The sequence below is a fragment of the Choloepus didactylus genome, chromosome 17, assembly GCF_015220235.1.
Source record: "Choloepus didactylus isolate mChoDid1 chromosome 17, mChoDid1.pri, whole genome shotgun sequence".
Taxonomy (NCBI): domain Eukaryota; kingdom Metazoa; phylum Chordata; class Mammalia; order Pilosa; family Megalonychidae; genus Choloepus; species Choloepus didactylus.
In genome coordinates this window covers 37,135,983-37,154,562 of record NC_051323.1, presented here as the reverse complement: position 1 = coordinate 37,154,562, position 18,580 = coordinate 37,135,983, and the positions used below count along the sequence as shown (strand labels likewise).

Here is an 18,580-nt window from a genome sequence, read left to right as displayed (position 1 = left end):
AGATCGATCTTGAAAGATGAGCAGAAATTCACCAGATGAAGTTGAGGAAGAGTGTTCCAGGCAGAAGGAATATGGGCTGCAAAGACCAGGAGGTGAAAAGAATATGGGGGTTGATTAAGGAATGGTGAGTAATGCTGAGCATGCGAAGGGGATAAAGGGGAGACGGTGGAGAGATGGGCGGGAGACAGATGTAAAGGCGCCTGTGGGTCCTGCTAGGAAGTGTAAAACTGAACTTGATCCTGTAAGCATTAGTTAACTCTGAAGGGTTTAGAGTAGGGGTGCCCCACCACCTTGAGGAGGGTGAGTCAGCAGCTCAAATAAAGCAGGAGAAAGAGCAATGGTGAGGGTCTCAACCAAAAGGAAGTTAGATGAGATGCCAGAATATTTTATTTCAAGCATTTCTTGAAGTAGTAGTCATGGACTGGGGCTGAGTGATCTTTCTGCCAGGCAAGTATTTAGTAACTATACTTGCCTAACTGGGATTTGGGCTTTATTTAGGCTTTACTACCTGCATGGGTTTTATACAGTGCAATCTATGGAAGAAAGCACATGAGGTATTGTAAGAAATGCAAGTCGCAACAGAGGCTGTAGGAGATCAGATGAGTCCCTCTCACTTTCCTGTCAGGGTGACGCTGGACATGGTGCCAAGGGCTTAGGCTGGCCTTCACCATCCAGCAGGACACTGAGCCCGTGAGATTTTCTAGGAACCGGTGAGGCCAGGCTGGGGTGAGGGGTGCAGATAGAAGCAGCTGCTTCTCGATCCCCTCCTTTTATTTTCTATGCTTTGTTGTTTAAAAAAGAAAAATGGAAAGAGAGTGATTTCTGTTCATTCTCCAGCCAACATGCCTGGATAACCATCCTGGGAGAAAGGTTTAGGCCAGTGAGGGCCAGCCTTATGCATAGGTAGAGTAAAGCAAGGTGAGTTTTATCTGGAATCTACCACACACATCAAACCTGACACAGCACATGAAACCCACCATAGCAATGACCGTTAGGGGTTAAAACCCAGGATGATTTGCATGTTAGGGAGAGAAGGTGCAAGAGAAAATGAGACGCGTGCTGAGTAAGTTTTGATTGGGAGGATTTTTTTTTTTTTTTTTTAGTGTACGCATGTGTAGGCCCATGTTGGATGTGGGGGGTGTAAAAAGGAGTAAATCCCTGATGGAAAGAACAAGATCTTGGTCAGGGTCTGGGGGCTACTGGCATGGAGGGGACTGGGCGAAGGGCCATATAGAGACCTTCAACATGGGTCCATCACTTTGCAGGGAGAAAAGCAAACCTCATTATTTCCATAATTCTGCCTGAGGTTAGCCTCAGTGGGCCGACTAGAGCTCAGGGAGTGGGGGAGGGGGCCTGTAGCCCTGATTTGGAGCTTCACAAACCCATCTCACCTGTCCTCCTCAGTGGCCCCATCAGTCAGATGACAGGGTTGGACCAGATGGTTTCTGTGGTTCCTTTCAGATGGAGATGAAAATAGAATACTTTTGATTTTAAGGGAAGGATTATACCATCTGGAGAATAAGAGCAAGTGAATGTGCCTGTGAATCTTCCCTGGCTTGAGTCCAACTTCATTAGCCACGAGACTTGTGTCATGTTGATATTCTTGTCCTCTGATATCCCAGTTCCCAAAATGCCTGGCCTCGAGAATGTACCATGCTGCCTCAAGATCAGCCTGGCTTTTCACAGTAGGGGCCCCTAATATCTGGCAGGTAGACAGCAGAATTTAGGAGGAGGGATCTGTTTTCATTCCTTTGATCCTGTCAAAAATACTGCAGGCATTTGCCAGAGCCAGCTGGCTTGTCAGGGGTGGGGAGGGGCCCAGCTGCCAGGCTCAGCAGCCGCACGTACCCATGGCAACCGCAGTTCCTCAGAAAACCAAGAAGTACATCACCTTTTACAGGAACCCCAGCCATCCTGAATGGAAGCCTCTGCATGAAATACTTGAGAAAGAGAGAGAGAGAGAGAGAAAACATGGAAGGGTATTTTCTAGCTGCTATTAGTTTATTTCTAGAGATAGCAGAACAATAAGAGCTTTTACCATTTAACAGTTTGGGTTATAACAGGACATTTCATTCCCACTTGATTGCAAATGGCCTGATATGTTTGGTATAGTCAGTAAAAATTTTTTAATTACTCTAGCTCATAAATTATATGTTAACTGAGATGATGGATGTGAAAGCACTGTGGAATATAAAGCTCTATATACCTGCAAGATGTGTGATTTTCTTTATCTGCTTGGTAATGAGGACATCTGTCTCTGATTTCTGTTGTTCTGTGTGAGTAGATGTTTCTAGTGGATAAAAATGTGACAATTTTGAAAGAATAGGGTAATTGTTATTCAGAAGCAATTATCCATGGATTATACAGATGTTTTGCTCTTTGCTTCTGCTCCTTGTCCTCAGAAAATATCAATAGTTGTATATTACAGAGTAGCAGGCAGAATTAAAAATCAGCAGTGACCTAGATTTTTTCTGTACGCTTTAAAAAGAAAAAGACAGTGGAATGACAGCAGAAAAGATAATTTGGAGGATGAAGACAGCCATAATTCCTCCATCTTAACACACGAGTTGTTTTTTATTTCTTCATTTTTGCTTGGTTGCAAGGAACAGAAACCCACTGAACCCAGCCTAGGTTCAGAAAAACAATAATAAAGTATGAGTTTATTGGAAACAGATGTAGGGATACATACAGATATAAATATAAAGAGAGATGCATGAACTCAAGAGCAGGAAGCAACACCTCCTGAGGAACCAGCTCTAGGAATGAACTGGAAAATGCTCAGAGACCAAGCAGGCGGTTCCTTTGCTATCCTCTCTCCCTCCGGGGTGGCTCATCTACCCCTCCACTTTGCTTCCCTGTCTGGTGTCTGCCCTATCCCCTCTCCCTGCACAGGCAGGTTTTCCCTAACTTGCTTGCACATGGCCCCGTCTTAGCTGTTCCAAAATACCACCCTCACCCCAAAGCCCTTATCTCATCTGAGCTATGCACCCACTGATTCTCCCTGCCTCCCAGATTCCAAATTCCCAGGAGAGAGAATTTGGTCACCCAGCCCAGTCTCCAGCTTGGCCCCTCCTGAGTCAGTGTCCGTCTCTGGAGTACAAACCTGACCAAAGGGGCCCAGCCCTTGATGGGTGGCCATTCTCACGGCAGGGGGCGCAGGCTAGCTAGGTGCCCCACAAGCTGACTAGTACACTGTGTGGCACGTCTGGTGCTTTCAATGTGTTTACACTGTCTAATGTTATTATCATAAAGTACCTCACTATTTTAATAACTTTTGTTTTTCTAAGTGGGTAAGATCTTTTAAACTAAGGAGTAAAATAAGTTGTTGGGGTTATAATCTGAGTTCTCTTAGTGTCTCATGCCCAAGAATAATCTAAAATTAGCTTCGTTCAGTGGATGTTTTCATTGAGTCTTTCAATCTTTTTTTTCCACATCCTTTGTAATTTTCAATCACTCTTGAGAGTCCTAAAGGTAGAGTTTTGCAGATATTTTTAGTTTGTTGGAAAAGTATTGATTTTCTTACAATGCTAAATAGCCAAAGCTAATTTAACTCTGTTTTTTCTTTTCTCATTTGTGCACATTCAGCCATAAAGTCAGGGAAATTGTGTCTGTTTTCCAAATTCACATGCTCCTCAGTGCCAAGAACAAAACCTATCCGTCACCATGTTAGAAATTACCAAATTAGGAATGATTGAGGTTTTCGGTTAAGAAATGAGAGAACCTAGTTTTTATTACTTAGTAAAGGACTGGGACGTCCTGAAGATTAGCCAAGTTTGATTGCAGACCTAGGTAGTGCCCATTTAAACTTTAAAGTTATTGAATGTGATAAAAATCACAAAATTCTTATTTTGGTATTATTTTTCCAAGAAGGGCATTTCAAGACTACTAGATGTACATAGTTATATTAAAAAAAAAAAGGAGTGGGGAGGGGAAAGAGAACTTCACCCTTTAGTGATATGTATACTAAATTATTTACAGATGAAATATCATATCTGAGATTTGCTTCAAAATAATCTGGGGTGAGTGTGAGTTCCTGGGTGAGGGTTGACCGGGCGTTAAAACTGAAGCTGGACAGTGGGCAGTGGGCACCTAGAGGTTCTTTATACCATTCTCCTTACTCTCACATATGTTTGAAATTTTCCGTAATTAAAAAATGATAGAAAAATACCAGAATGTGTATACCTTGAGTTATTTAAATTTCAAACCTTAAAAGATTGTTGCCATGATAGGAAGGGACTGGGAAATCTAGAGAGTCTTTTCCAACCTTAATCGAAATGAATCTAAGATGACAATTTTACATTAGAATAAATGATTATTTTTGTGCAGCATTTATTTGGGAAAAGTCTTGTATTTCTTTGCAAATTTTACAGTGAGGCAGGGGGATGAGCATTTATGATTCGCTTTGTATGCCCTTATCTTTCTGTTTATCAACTTTAAAAGACAAATTTAGAATTCAATCTTGAGTAAATGTTAATGTTCACAGCTCAGATCTCGCTTCTGATACCATCATTCTTGCCAAAGCAGTGTGCTCTTACTTCATCTGTGTGCTGGGAGTCAACAGGGGAAAAGAAAAACAAAACATAGATTCTGTAAGATTTTGAAAAACTGCAGCTCCTTTACAGTACAACAGAGTAAAACACATAGCAACTTGATTGCTTTTATTTTTTTTTTTTTTAAAGGTTGGTCAAGGTCAGCTTTTATGAAGTCCATATTCTAAAACATCATAGCTTTGGAGTTTGTAACATCTCATGTAATCACCTTAACATATCCTTGAAATAATTTAACATGTATTTAATTTATTCAGTTTATAAGACTGATTAAAATGAATCTACATAGTTGGCAGTCATGCTTATTTTATAAAATATTCGTTATAATGACATAACATTTATAACAAAGAGATAACTGCAGAGTTTAACTCTCTACTTCATTCTATCATAAACAGGAAAATTATTGCAAGTTAATTCGGGTGCCAAAGAACAACTCTTTTTTGAAGCTCCCAGAGGCAAACGGCATATAATAAGACCTTCAGAGGTAATAAACTTACACAAAGCTTTTTAAATATTTCATGAAGATTTAGTGTATGTGTTTTAATAAGACATATCGGCTTTTAACCACTAATATGGATTACACTTAGTGTCCTTTAAGCATGATCATTTCTTAAATCTGATTGCTGAATCTGGTTTCTTAATTTCTGAGTTCATGGATTTACTGTGCCACTGATGTAGCAATGTATAGTTGGCTTTCTGCTCAATTTTTCTGTGCCTGGAGACAATGACTACGCTAACAATTTAGATGCCACATATTATTTTTTCCATTCACCATATATTTTTATGCAAAACTTTTTATGAACATAAACTTTTGAAACGTGGGCTCTCAGCACTCACTATTTGTAATTTTACAAGAGAAATTGTTTTTTTTAAAACAAGAACTATCCACATTCTGACCATCCTAATATATCAAACTGTTTTATTTTTTCCATGTTTTCCTCATATCCTTAGCCACATCCATAGTTTTTAAGTTGTTGAAATCAAAGCCTAGATAAAATTTTTGAATCCATGAGTTAACGCTTTCTTCAAAGCTAGGTCCCTTTGTGAACTAGTCCCTCTTTCAGGCTGTGCACAGTGCGTCCACGTATTGAACTGGGATGACCAAAGAGGGGAAATTGTCTGACTAAGCACTAAGGAAGTCCTTTTAGTCCCTGGAGACAATTTGACTCATTATTTGCTATGTGATTTTTGATGAGAGAAAAGGAAATACTGCTTCCTTAGTGGAAAGGGGCATTAAGAATATGCCTCTGGAGGATGAGCTCATCCACTGATAATTTGTTGGAAGAAATTAAAGTCACCTTCTCTCCAGCTTCAGTTTACCAGTATTATAAACTTTCCCAGTATTGTGAAGTACTCCCAGAGACATTTGGACATGTGCATGTTCATAATGCTTTTGATGTTTATGAAAGAAATACATGCACAATACTTAAAAAGCTTAAGGTTTTATAGATGATGGCATTGTATTAATAGAAATTGTAGGTGATGGCATTGTATTAATGGAAATTGTTTACTTATCAGTTGTTCTCACTCTCCAGTTCCAATTTATTGATCTCTGATCAGTTCTCTGTTTTTTGTGGAGAAACTTTAATAGCTTTGAGTAAAGGGATATTTTTAATTATGTCAGTCATTCACTGAATATTTATTGAATGTGGCAGGTATTTTATAGACCTATTTTTAATCTTCACACCAGCCTTGCATGGTAGTTGTCAGTCTCATTTTACAGATAAAGAAATTAAGGCTCCAAGAGAATAAGAGCGCCACAGAGCTGGGATCCCCATCTAGATGGATCCATGTAACTCCACAGCCTAGACCATGCGGCCTCTGATTTCTCCTGTGTATTTCAGCATCATTTTATGTCATTTTCCCTGTATTTTCCCTTCCTGTTCTAGTACTCCAAAATGACTATAATAAAGTAAAAGGCACTTTAACCAAATGCTGGAGGAGGTGAGCCAACTTGGATCAGGTGCACAATTATTAAAAGAATATGCATGCTAGCGATGACACCAAAAGCACAAGTGACAAAAGAAAACGTAGTTAAATTGGACTTTATCGAAATTAAAAACTTCAGTGCACGAAGGACATTATCAAGAAAGTGAAAACACAACCTATAGAATAGAAAATATTTGGAAATCATATATCAGTCAAAGGTTTAAAGTCCAGAATATATAGAGAACTCTTAGAAACCAAACAAAAAACAACCCAATTAAGAAATGGACAAATGACTTAAATAGACAATTCTCCAAAGAAAACATACATATTGCCAACAAATACATGAAAAGATGCTCAATGTCATTAGCTATTAGGGAAATGCAAATCAAAACCACAATGAGACACCATTTCATACCTATTAGGGGAGGCGGGGCAAGATGGCGGACTGGTGAGCTGTATGTTTTAGTTACTCCTCCAGTAAAGTAGGTAGAAAGCCAGGAACTGCGTGGACTGGACACCACAGAGCAATCTGACTTTGGGCATACTTCATACAACACTCATGAAAATGTGGAACTGCTGAGATCAGTGAAATCTGTAAGTTTTTGTGGCCAGGGGACCCGCACCCCTCCCTGCCAGGCTCAGTCCCGTGGGAGGAGGGGCTGGCAGCTCCGGGAAGGAGAAGGGAGAACTGCAGTGGCAGCCCTTATCGGAAACTCATTCTACCGATCCAAACTCCAACCATAGATAGACTGAGACCAGACACCACAGAATCTGAGAGCAGCCAGCCCAGCAGAGAGGAGACAGGCATAGAAAAAAACAGCATGAAAAACTCCAAAATAAAAGCGGAGGATTTTTGGAGTTCTGGTGAACATAGAAAGGGGAAGTACAGAGCTCAGGCCCTGAGGCTCATATGAAAATCCCAAAGAAAAGCTGATCTCTCTGCCCTGTGGACCTTTCCTTAATGGCCCTAATTGCTTTGTCTCTTAGCATTTCAATAACCCATTAGATCTGTGAGGAGGGCCCTTTTTTTTTTTTTTTTTAATCCTTTTTTCTTTTCCTAAAACAATTACTCTAAGAAGCCCAATACAGAAAGCTTCAAAGACTTGCAGTTTGGGCAGGTCAAGACAAGAGCAGAACTAAGACAGCTCTGAGACAAAAGGCAATAATCCACTGGCTGAGAAAATTCACTAAACACCACAACTTCCCAAGAAAAGGGGGGTGTCCGCTCACAGCCATCATCCTGGTGGACAGGAAACACTCCTGCCCATCGCCAGCCCCATAGCCCAGAGCTGCCCCAGACAACCCAGTGTGACGGAAGTGCTTCAAATAACAGGCACACACCACAAAACTGGGCGTGGACATTAGCCTTCCCTGCAGCCTCAGCTGATTGTCCCAGAGTTGGGAAGGTGGAGCAGTGTGAATTAACAAAGCCCCATTCAGCCATCATTTCAGCAGACTGGGAGCCTCCCTACACAGCCCAGCAGCCCAGAATCGCCCTGGGGGGACAGCACTCACCTGTGACATAGCACAGTCATCCCTCAACAGAGGACCAGGGGGTGCACGGCCTGGAAGAGGGACCCACTCGCAAGTCTCAGGAGCCATACTCCAATACCAAGGACTTGTGGGTCAGTGGCAGAGACAAACTGTGGAAGGACTGAACTGAAGGATTAGACTATTGCAGCAGCTTTAAAACTCCAGGATCACCAGGGAGATTTGATTGTTAGAGCCACCCCCCCTCTCCCTGACTGCCCAGAAACACGCCCCATATACAGGGCGGGCAACACCAACTACACACGCAAGCTTGATACAGCAATTGGACCCCACAAGACTCACTCCCCCACTCACCACAAAGGCAAAGCAGGGGAGAACTGGCTTGTGGAGAGAACAGGTGGCTCGTGGACGCCACCTGCTGGTTAGAGAAAGTGTACTCCACGAAGCTGTAGATCTGATAAATTAGAGATAAGGACTTCAATTGGTCTGCAAATCCTAAAAGAACCCTATCAAGTTCAGCAAATGCCAAGAGGCCAAAAACAACAGAAAATTATAAAGCATATGAAAAAACCAGACGATATGGATAACCCAAGCCCAAACACCCAAATCAAAATATCAGAAGAGACACAGCACCTAGAGCAGCTACTCAAAGAACTAAAGATGAACAATGAGACCATAGTACGGGATACAAAGGATATCAAGAAGACCCTAGAAGAGCATAAAGAAGACATTGCAAGACTAAATACCTACTAGGATGGCAATTATTTTAAAAATAATAATAATAACAAGTGTTGACAAGGATGTGGAGGAACTGGAACTCTCATGCATGGCTGGTTGAAATGTAAAATGGTGTAGCCTCTGTGGAAAACATTTTGGTGGTTCTTCAAAAAGTGAAAGTTAGAATTGCCATAAGAACCGGCAATTCACTCTTAGGTATATGCCCAAAGAAATGAAAGCAGGGATTCAAATCTATATTTGTACACCTATGTTCATAGCAGCATTATTCACAGTAGTCAAATGATAGAAACAACCCAAGTGTCCTTCAGTAGATGAATGGATAAACAGAATGTGTTATATACATGCAATGGAATAGTCAGCTGTAAAAAGAAATGAAGTGGAGAACCTAAGATGGTGGCTAGGTGAGACAGAGCAAAAAAACACCTCCGTAAAAAAATATTAGATAAAAGCCAGAAAGTGACCCAGAACACCAGTTCCAGTGATGCACCAGCTGGATAAGGTCTGCTAAATCCACAGGGACTGTGCACTTGGTGAAACCGGGACTCTGTGTTCTGAAACAAGTGAGTAAGCCGCTGAATATACGGCAGCCACGCTGTTGTGTAGGGAAACTGAGGGTTGGCGTTTGGAGGCAGACTAGTTCTTTTTTAAAGAAAACCCAAAAGCGGCTGCAGATACGGCAGCGAGAACCGTACTGTGAAGTGTGGCAGGAACGGGCTATGTGAACGCCTCAATGTCTGGTGTGGAAGATAGCCTTTCACGTACCCGCTGCTAATTGTCTCGGAGCAAGGAAGGCAGAGGTTAGCCAAAAGGGGAAAAAAAAACGCCCCTTGCAGCCATTTTCCCGGTGGGCTGGGAATGCTCCTGCCCAGCTCCGGAGCCTCAGCCCAGAACCACACCAAGAAACCCAGTGTGACGGGGGGTGTTTCCAGCAGCACATTACATACCACAGTGTTGGGCATTGACAGTAGCCTTTCACACACCCACAACTAATTGTCCCAGAGCTAGGAAGGCAGAGCTGTGTGTAAAAGGGGAAATTGGCACACCCCATACAGCCATCCTTACAGCAGGCTGGGAACATTCCTACATGGCCTGGTGGCCCAGAACTTTCTTTGAGGGATGGCGCCCACTTGTGACGTAGCACAACCTTCCCTCAGCAGAGGCCCAAGAAGGGCACGGCTTGGAAGAGGGACCCTCTCGGAAATCCTAGGGACCATACGCCAATACCAAAGACTTGTGGGTCAGTGGCAGAGACAATCTGTGGCAAGACAGAAATGAAGGTTTAGACTCTTGCAACAGCCTTAAATCTCGAGGAACACCTGGGAGATTTGATTATTAAAGCTGCCCTGCTTCCCTAACCACTCAGACACACGCCCCCCCATTCAGGGCGGACAGCATCAACAACACACCCAAACTTGGTACACCAATTGGACCCCACAAGAATCAGACCCCCACACACCACAAAGACAAAGTTGGGGAGAACTGACTGGAGGGGAATAGGTGACCCACGGACACCATCTGCTGGTTAGTTAGAGAAAGTGTACGCCACCAAGCTGTAGATTTGACAAATTAGAGATTTGTCTTTGGATAATCCTACATATCCTAAAAGAACCCTATCAAGTAAAGCAAATGCCAGGAGGCCAAAAACAACAGAAAATTTTAAAGCATACGAAGAAAACAGACTATATGGATAATCCAAACCCCCAAATCAAAAGATCAGAGGAGACACAGTACTTGGAGCAGTTAATCAGAGAACTAAAGACAGACAATGAGAGCATGACACAGGATATAAAGGACATGAAGAAGACCCTAGAAGAGCATAAATAAGAAATTGCAAGAGTAAATAAAAAAAACTAGATGATCTTATAGAAATAAAAGAAACTGTTGACCAAATTAAAAAGATTCTGGATACTCATAAGACTAGTGGAAGCTGAACAACAAATCAGTGACCTCAAGGATCACAGAATGGAAAAAGAAAGAATGAAAGAATGGGGAAAAAATTGAAAAAATCGAAATGGACCTCAGGGATATGACAGATAAAATAAAACATCCAAATATAAGACTCGTTGGTGTCCCAGAAAAGGAAGAGAAGGGTGAAGGTCTAGAAAGAGTATTCACAGAAATTGTTGGGGAAACCTTCCCAAACCTTCTCCACAATATAAGTACACAAAGCATAAATGCCCAGTGAACTCAAAATAGAATAAATCCAAATAAACCCACTCCAAGACATATTCAGATCAGACTCCCAAATACGGAAGAGAAGGAGCAAGTTCTGAAAGCAGCAAGAGAAAAGCAGTTTACCACATACCAAAGGAAACAGCATAAGACTAAGTAGTGACTACTCAGCGGCAACCATGGAGGCGAGAAGGCAGTGGCATGACATATTTAAAATCCTGAGAGAAAAATTTTCAACCGACAATACTTTATCCAGCAAAGCTCTCCTTCAAATTTGAGGGAGAGCTTAAACTTTTCACAGACAAGCAAATACTGAGAGATTTTGCTAATAAAAGACCTGCCCTCCTTCAGATACTAAAGGGAGCCCTACCGACAGAGAAACAAAGGAGAGAGAGAGATGGAGAAAGGTTCAGTACTAAAGAGATTCAATATTGGTTCAATAAAGGACATTAAGAGAGAGAGGGGGAAAATATATCTGACAAACATAAACCAAAGGCTAGGATGGCTGATTCAAGAAATGCCTTCACAGTAATAACATTGAATGTAAATGGATTAAACTCCCCAATTAAAAGATATAGATTGGCAGAATGGATCAAAAAATATGAACCATCAATATGTTGCATACAAGAGAGTCATCTTAGACACAGAGACACAAAGAAATTGAAAGTGAAAGGATGGAAAAATTTCATGCAAGCTACAGCCAAAAGAAAGCAGGAGTAGCAGTATTAATCTCAGATAAAATAGAGTTTAAATGCAAGGATGTTAGAGACAAAGAAGGCCACTACATACTAATAAAAGGGGCAATTCAACAAGAAGAAATAACAATCATAAATGTTTATGCACCCAATCATGGTGCCACAAGATACATGAGACAAATACTGACAAAACTAAAGGAAGCAATTGATGTTTCCAGAATAATTGTGGGAGACTTCAACACATCACTCTCTCCTATAGATAGATCAACCAGGCAGAAGACCAATAAGGAAATTGAAAACCTAATCAATCAGATAAATGAATTAGATTTAACAGACATATATAAAACATCAGATCCCAAATCACCAGGTATGCATTCTTCTTTAGTGATCATGGAACTTTCTCCAGAATAGACCATATTCTGGGACATAAAACAAGCCCCAATAAATTTAAAAAATTGAAATTATTCAAAGCACATTCTCTGACCACAATGGAATACATTTAGAAGTCAATAACTATTAGTGACTTAGAAAATTCACAAACACCTGGAGGTTAAACAACACACTCCTAAAATAAATGGTTCATAATGTAGAATGTAGGGGAACTAGTGATAGAGAGCAATTAATGAAGAAGGAACAAAAACCCAATAAGAACAAATAAGCTATCGTGGGTAAATTTAATGATCTGGGAATGCCCAGGAATGACTTTGGTTTGTTAATTTATGATGGGTATGGTAGGAACAAGTTCACAGAAATGTTACTATATTATGTTATTTTCTTGGGGTAGAGTAGGGACATGTTGGAAGTAAAGTAGTTATTTTAGGTTGGTTGTCTTTTTCTTACTCCCTTGTTATGGTTTGTTTAAAATGTTTTTTTGTATGTCTTTTAAAAAAATTTTTTTATATAGTTAATTTAAAAAAAAGTTAATTAAGTGCTAATGACAATCAATGCAATATTTGATACTGATGTGGATCTAAGAATGGAAGAGAAAAGCTCAAAGAGGGCATAAGGAAAAATTGGAACATAGAATTTAAGCTTTGTATCCATATTAATTTTCTTGAATTAACTGCAGTTAAGTTAATGACATAAATGAATATCCTTGTTCATAGGAAATGTACATGGAAGTGTTATGAGATCAAGGAATATGATATATGCAACCTGCTCTCATATGTTCAGAAGATGATAAATGGGTAGATAGATAATTGATAGAAAGATACTAGATATAGTTGAAAGAAAGAGGGGAGAGGAGGGAGGGAGAGAGGAAGGAAGGAAAGAGCAAGAAAGGTACTGCAAAGGTAGCAAAATGTAAAATTGGTAGATACAGCTATCTGGGGATAGAAAGGTGTTGGAGTCCTCTGTACGGGGTTTGTATTGTATTTGCAACTGTCCTATATGTTTGAAATTATTTAAAAAAAGTCATTTTGGCAGAACCTGGTGGTTTTCTGTAGAAATTTGAAGCAACCAAAATAAGGATCATAATTGTAAAAAAAAAAAAAAAAAAGAAGTGCTGTTACATGCTACAATGTGAATGAACCTTGATAGCATTATGGTAAGTGAAATAAGCTAGATACAAAAGGACAAATATCATGATTCCACTTATGAAATATTAAGAATAAGCAAAAGCATAGAGACAGAAAGTAGATAAGAGGTTACCAGGAGCTAGAGGTAGGATTTGGTACTGTGGAGGGAGTTACTGCTTAAAGGTAAAGAGTTTCTGTTTGGGATGATGAAAAAGTTGTAGTAATGGAAAGTGATAATGGTGGCACAACATTGTGAAAGCATTTAAAGCCACTGAAATGTACACTTAAAATGGTTAAAATGGCAAATTTTATGCACAATTAAAACAAATAAGAATATGCGTGAGAGGGAAATTCTCATCATTAAGTCTTCCCAAGATGGCATGCTCTTGCTATGAAGAGTTAATTTGTCACTCAGGATGCACATTTATAATTCCAGAGGCTGATTCCTGTTGCTCTTGGTTGGGAACTCCTTCCAACTGATGTTTCTTTGGCCTAACCACACTGGTATTGCCACTACTAAGAGCACCAAAGAGGTGGCTCACTGTTTGTCACCAGTATCATCAGTCCCTTCAATGGAGTACGGAGGATTTTGAAAATCTCCTTTTTAAAATGATTTTTTTTCAAGAAACAGCTATGGTGAAACTAATACAAAGGTTACCTAGAAAACTGTTAAATATAATGAACATTAAAATGCCCGTTTAAAATCCATCTGATGCAGCATGGTGCAATTGAAGTGCTATACTAGGAGGCAAACCCTCTGGAATTCAAATCCCTCTCTGCTTCCTAAGTGTAGGAGGTGATTGAAGTGACTTAACCTGTCTATGGGCTTCAGCTGCCTTCTCTGCAAAATGATAATGATAAATGATATATCTGCCTGAGGTGAGATGCTAAGGAGACAACCCCTTGGGGACCCTCTTTCCATCTAAGATCTAGGGTTTTTAACAAGTTTATTTAACCCTTTTAGATTTTGTGGGTTCCAGGGATCATTCTTAATGCATTTTAAATGCAATTTTTGTAGCTTCCATAAAGTTAGATTTTGCTTCCCCAGGAGGGCACTGTGTCCAGATATGTCCCGGAGTGTTCTGTTTGGGGTGACTGCGGGGTCAGCAGTACCAACTCACCCCCTTTCCTGCCCTAATAGCAGGTGGTGGCTTTGGGGATGGACAAGGAGGGTCTCAGAAATGGAATGTGGAACCTGGAGGGAGTTGTGATTGGAAAGCCTGCTTGTAGAATCAGTAGAGGATATTCCCTGTTCTCTTCCTATAAAGGTCAGTTGAGGAAGTCACAGGGGCTTGGGAGAACTCCACTTCTACTGAGGAAAACCACGGCAGTCACTGGGGGACCCAACTCATATCACCCAGTCTGTGGCCGTGCCTGAGGCCTCACCAAGCCGGGGCCACAGCAGATTTTTGGCTCCAGTCCTGCATGTGTCCAAAAGAAACAAGGAGCATTAAATGCGGAGAAACTTGAGCAACTAGTGAATACATAGTCCCTCATCACATTGTGACTAAAATCCTGGCTGGTCTTCATTTTGTAATTTCTCTTCTAAGGAGAAAGCAACAGAAATGGAGGTGAGGTTCATTAACAATGTGTAAAATAGTTTCCAAATCCAAGGGAGCTGTCTGCCTTTAATCTTAGCTGCAATTCTCTAATGATTCTTTATATTCTTTTAAAACAGTCTTTTAAAGTGCTTGTCTAGTAAACTGTAATTCTAAGATGTACTAGCTGGTCTTGAATGAATGCAAATGAGATTGAATCCCCCAGGACAGCCTGAGACTGAGTGTTGTTTTGTTGTTATTGTTATTGGGAAAAGTCTCAATTTTGTCAGGATGTAACTTACACAAATTAGAAATCTTCTATCCATGAATTTTGGACAAAACAGTTTTAAAATGATAAAAAATGTATTCATAGCAATATAATATATATTCGTGGCAATACAATATGAACAGCCCTTCAAATGTTTGATCATAAAGGTTATTAAGCTAGCTACAGTCTTATTACTAATTCCTCAGTGGAGTAATAGTTTAATAACTTTTCATTTTTTTAATTGTGATAAAATATACATGACATTAAAGTCATTTTAACCATTTTAAGTGTATGATTCTGTGACATTGAGTACATTGACAGTGTTGTATAACTTTCACCACTACTTATTTCCAGAACATTCTTATCAACCCAAACAGAACTTGTACAGACTAAGCAATTAACTCTGTATTTCCCCTTCCCCAGTCCCTGGTAACCACTATTCTGCTTTTCTGTCTCTCTGAGCTTGCTTAGTCTAAGTATTTTGTGTAAGAGAAATCATACAATGTGTTTCTTGTCTAGTTTATTTCACTCAACATGAAATATCTTCAAAATTCATCTATGTTGTAGCATACAATAGCATTTCGTTTCTTTTTATGGCTGAATAATATTCCATTGTATGTATATACCACATTTTGTTTATCCAGTCACTTGTTGATGGACACTTGGATTCTTTCTACCTTTTGGCTTCTGTGAATAATGCTGCTATGAACATTGGTATACTAATATCTGAATCCCTATTTTCAGTTCTTTTGGTTGTGTACCCAGAATTGGAATTCCTGAGTCATGTGGTAATTCTGTATTCAACTTTCAGAGGAACTGCCAAACTCTGTTTCACGGCAGCCTCACCATTTACATTCCCACCAACAATGTACAAGGATTCCTATTTCTCTGCTTCCTTGCCAACTGTTTTTTTGTTTTTGTTTGTTTGTTTAAAATAATAGCTATTTTAATGGAAGTGAAGTTGTATCGTGTAGTTTTGATTTGCATTTCTCTAAAGGCCAATGATGTTGAGCACCTTTTCATGTGCTTATTGGCCATTTGTATATCTTCTTCAGAGAGATGTCTATTCAAATCCTTTGCCCATTTTTATATTGAGTTGTTTATCCTTTTGTTGTTGAATCATAGGATATCTTTGTATATTCTGGATATTAAATCCTTTTCTGCCTTGTAACTTCTTAAAGAGTTTGCTAAACAACCATCCCATGGATCCATCATCGATTCTCAGCTAGGTACAATTTTGTCCCCCAGGGGACATATGGGATTGTCTGGAGACATTACTGGTTGTCACAACCAAGAGAATTGCTACTAGCATCTAGTGGGTGGATGCCAGGATCCTGTTAAAAATCCTTCAGTACACAGAGCAGCCCCTCATTATCTGGCCCAAAATGTCAATATTGCTGAGGTTGAGAAACATTGATCTAACTTATGAGTTATACAATGATAAATATCTGGGTTAGAACTAAAAAACTTTATTTTACTTTTGTCAGATTTCCCTAATTCCAAAATGTTCATTATTTCTAGAGAAAAGTTTCTGGATATTTTACTATAGTAAAGCTTTATTAAGACCAGGTAGATACTATTGTAAGTATGCGTTTTAGAAGTTGGGTGCCTCAGCATACAACCCAGGTACTTGATGTTGCCAAGTCATTATTGAGAACTCCTCAGCCTTCAATTGTTTCTTTTAATTTAAACAATTTCTCTTCACTTAAAAATATCTGTTGTTCAAAAGGTATTAATGTTCTTTCTTTCTTTCTTTTTTGTTTTTTTTAAGATTGAGAAGGTAGAGTGGGACTCGTGGACCTGTGTCCTGGGCCCCACGTGTGAAGGCATCTGGCCGGCGCACAGCGATGTGACGGACGTAAACGCTGCCACTCTCACCAAAGACTGTTCCCTCTTAGCCACCGGAGATGATTTCGGTTTTGTTAAGCTATTTTCATATCCTGTCAAGGTAATATTGCATGTTTATTCTATATACTTACTCAAGTCCCATTAATAATCCAGAATCTATATATTGTATCTAAGTGGATTTTTAAATTTTGAAAGAATAGCAATCAATAATGTTATTTTACAGTATCACTGTTATTTGTGCTATATAAAAATCTCCCTGACTCTGTGTTTACTAATTTGAATCAGATTCCTCATGGCATAGAATTCCTCCTTAAAGGCCTTATAGCAGCTGTCTAATCCATTATCTCACAAATCCCAGCGTCTCAGACTGGTGTCCTTCTAACTTGTACTAGCAGACTTCCAGTGATGGGGAACTTACCACCTCATAAAGCAGCCCAATTTTTAAACAGCTCTAAATGTTAAAGTCTTTTGCTCTATGTTAAGCTGAAATCATTTCTCTTTATAGTTATGCCTTCTGAACCATCATTGAAAATTGAAAAATCTCAGTCCTGTAACAGTTTCGTCTATAGGAAGTTTGTATTTGACTCACTGCAGTCTCATTTTCTCCAGCCTACACATCTCCATTCCTTCAGCCATGGTTTCCTGATTCTTTACCATTTGCCCTTCCCTGAACACAGTCCATTTTTTAAATCCCATCTTAAACTGTCTTATCTAAAACGGAATTTAGTGCTTTAGATACACTCTGACTAGCTCAGGGTGCAGTAGGACTGTTACCTTTTTGTTTTTTTATTTTACATTTGTATTAAACTAAAATTGCATCAGCTCTTTTGACTGCCACATTACATAATTGAAGCAAAGGTATGGTGTTCAGGTTACCTCCCACCCCTAACCTGTACTTACACAATTGATTTTCTAAAAAGTGAGTGCAGAATTTCATATTTGTACAGATAAGTTTATCTTTTTTATTTGATCTCATTGTCCCAACCTGTTGATATCTTTTAAATACCTTTTCAAAGTATGAACTCTTCCTTCCAGCATCATTTCATCATCTGATTTCACAAGCATGAGTTCTAAATCACTGAGATGAGGGGAAGAAAAATAGAACAACAAAAGCCACCACCAGCAACCACCCCTCCCTTCAATTTGACATTCCATTTATTAATCCACACATTTAGTAACAGTTCTTCAAGAAATAAAAAACATTTAAATCTATCTGCCTATGTGATCTTGCAGCTCACATTTCTTTGCTTAGTCCAGTCACCACTAAAGTCTTGGCAGATGTCCTGCCAAAAGCCAATTGCCTGGGTCTCTGGCATCCCTAATCTCTCCTAATAAGCCTACCAATAAAAGATATGAGGTTAGTTCACAATGAACCCTTGTTACTGTCTAGTTCTCACGACTTCTAAATGCTTATCGACCTTCTATATAGTAATTCATCCTAGAATTTCCCAGGGATTACATCAACTCATGAATCAATATTTGCCAGTCTACTTGTTTTTCCTTTCGCATACAGGAACATTGTGTGCGATGCATCTCTCCTGTTTCTCCCTCAGCTATTACTCATGTTATTTCTGTGGTCACATAAATTAGCTCCTTTTGTCCTTTCTACTTTGAAGAACATTCTCTTTGACAGAGGAACTTAAGTAAATCCACTTTTTGCTCATATTAAACCATCTGATCCAAGAAGTGTTCCTAATTTTTCTCTATTTCTCTCCTAGCCTTAAATATATTCTAAAAATCTTTTTCAATAGTCTCAATTTTTTACTTTAGCATTCCTGAAATTATACTAAAAGTTCTGTGCAAGTCTTTTGTATTTATCCTTAGTTATTTACTCTTC

The 18,580-nt window shown here is 39.5% G+C and overlaps 1 protein-coding gene across 4 annotated transcripts in view; it reads left to right on the top strand.

The window, feature by feature from the left end:
* Positions 1–18,580, top strand: part of EML6 (EMAP like 6) — a 333,322-nt gene that overhangs the window by 270,682 nt on the left and 44,060 nt on the right. For all 4 annotated transcript variants that reach the window (XM_037806998.1, XM_037806997.1, XM_037806996.1 and 1 more), the window contains 2 exons: positions 4,943–5,031; positions 16,667–16,843. In XM_037806998.1, the coding sequence (XP_037662926.1) occupies positions 4,943–5,031; positions 16,667–16,843 (266 nt within the window). The remainder of the gene's footprint in view (positions 1–4,942; positions 5,032–16,666; positions 16,844–18,580) is intronic.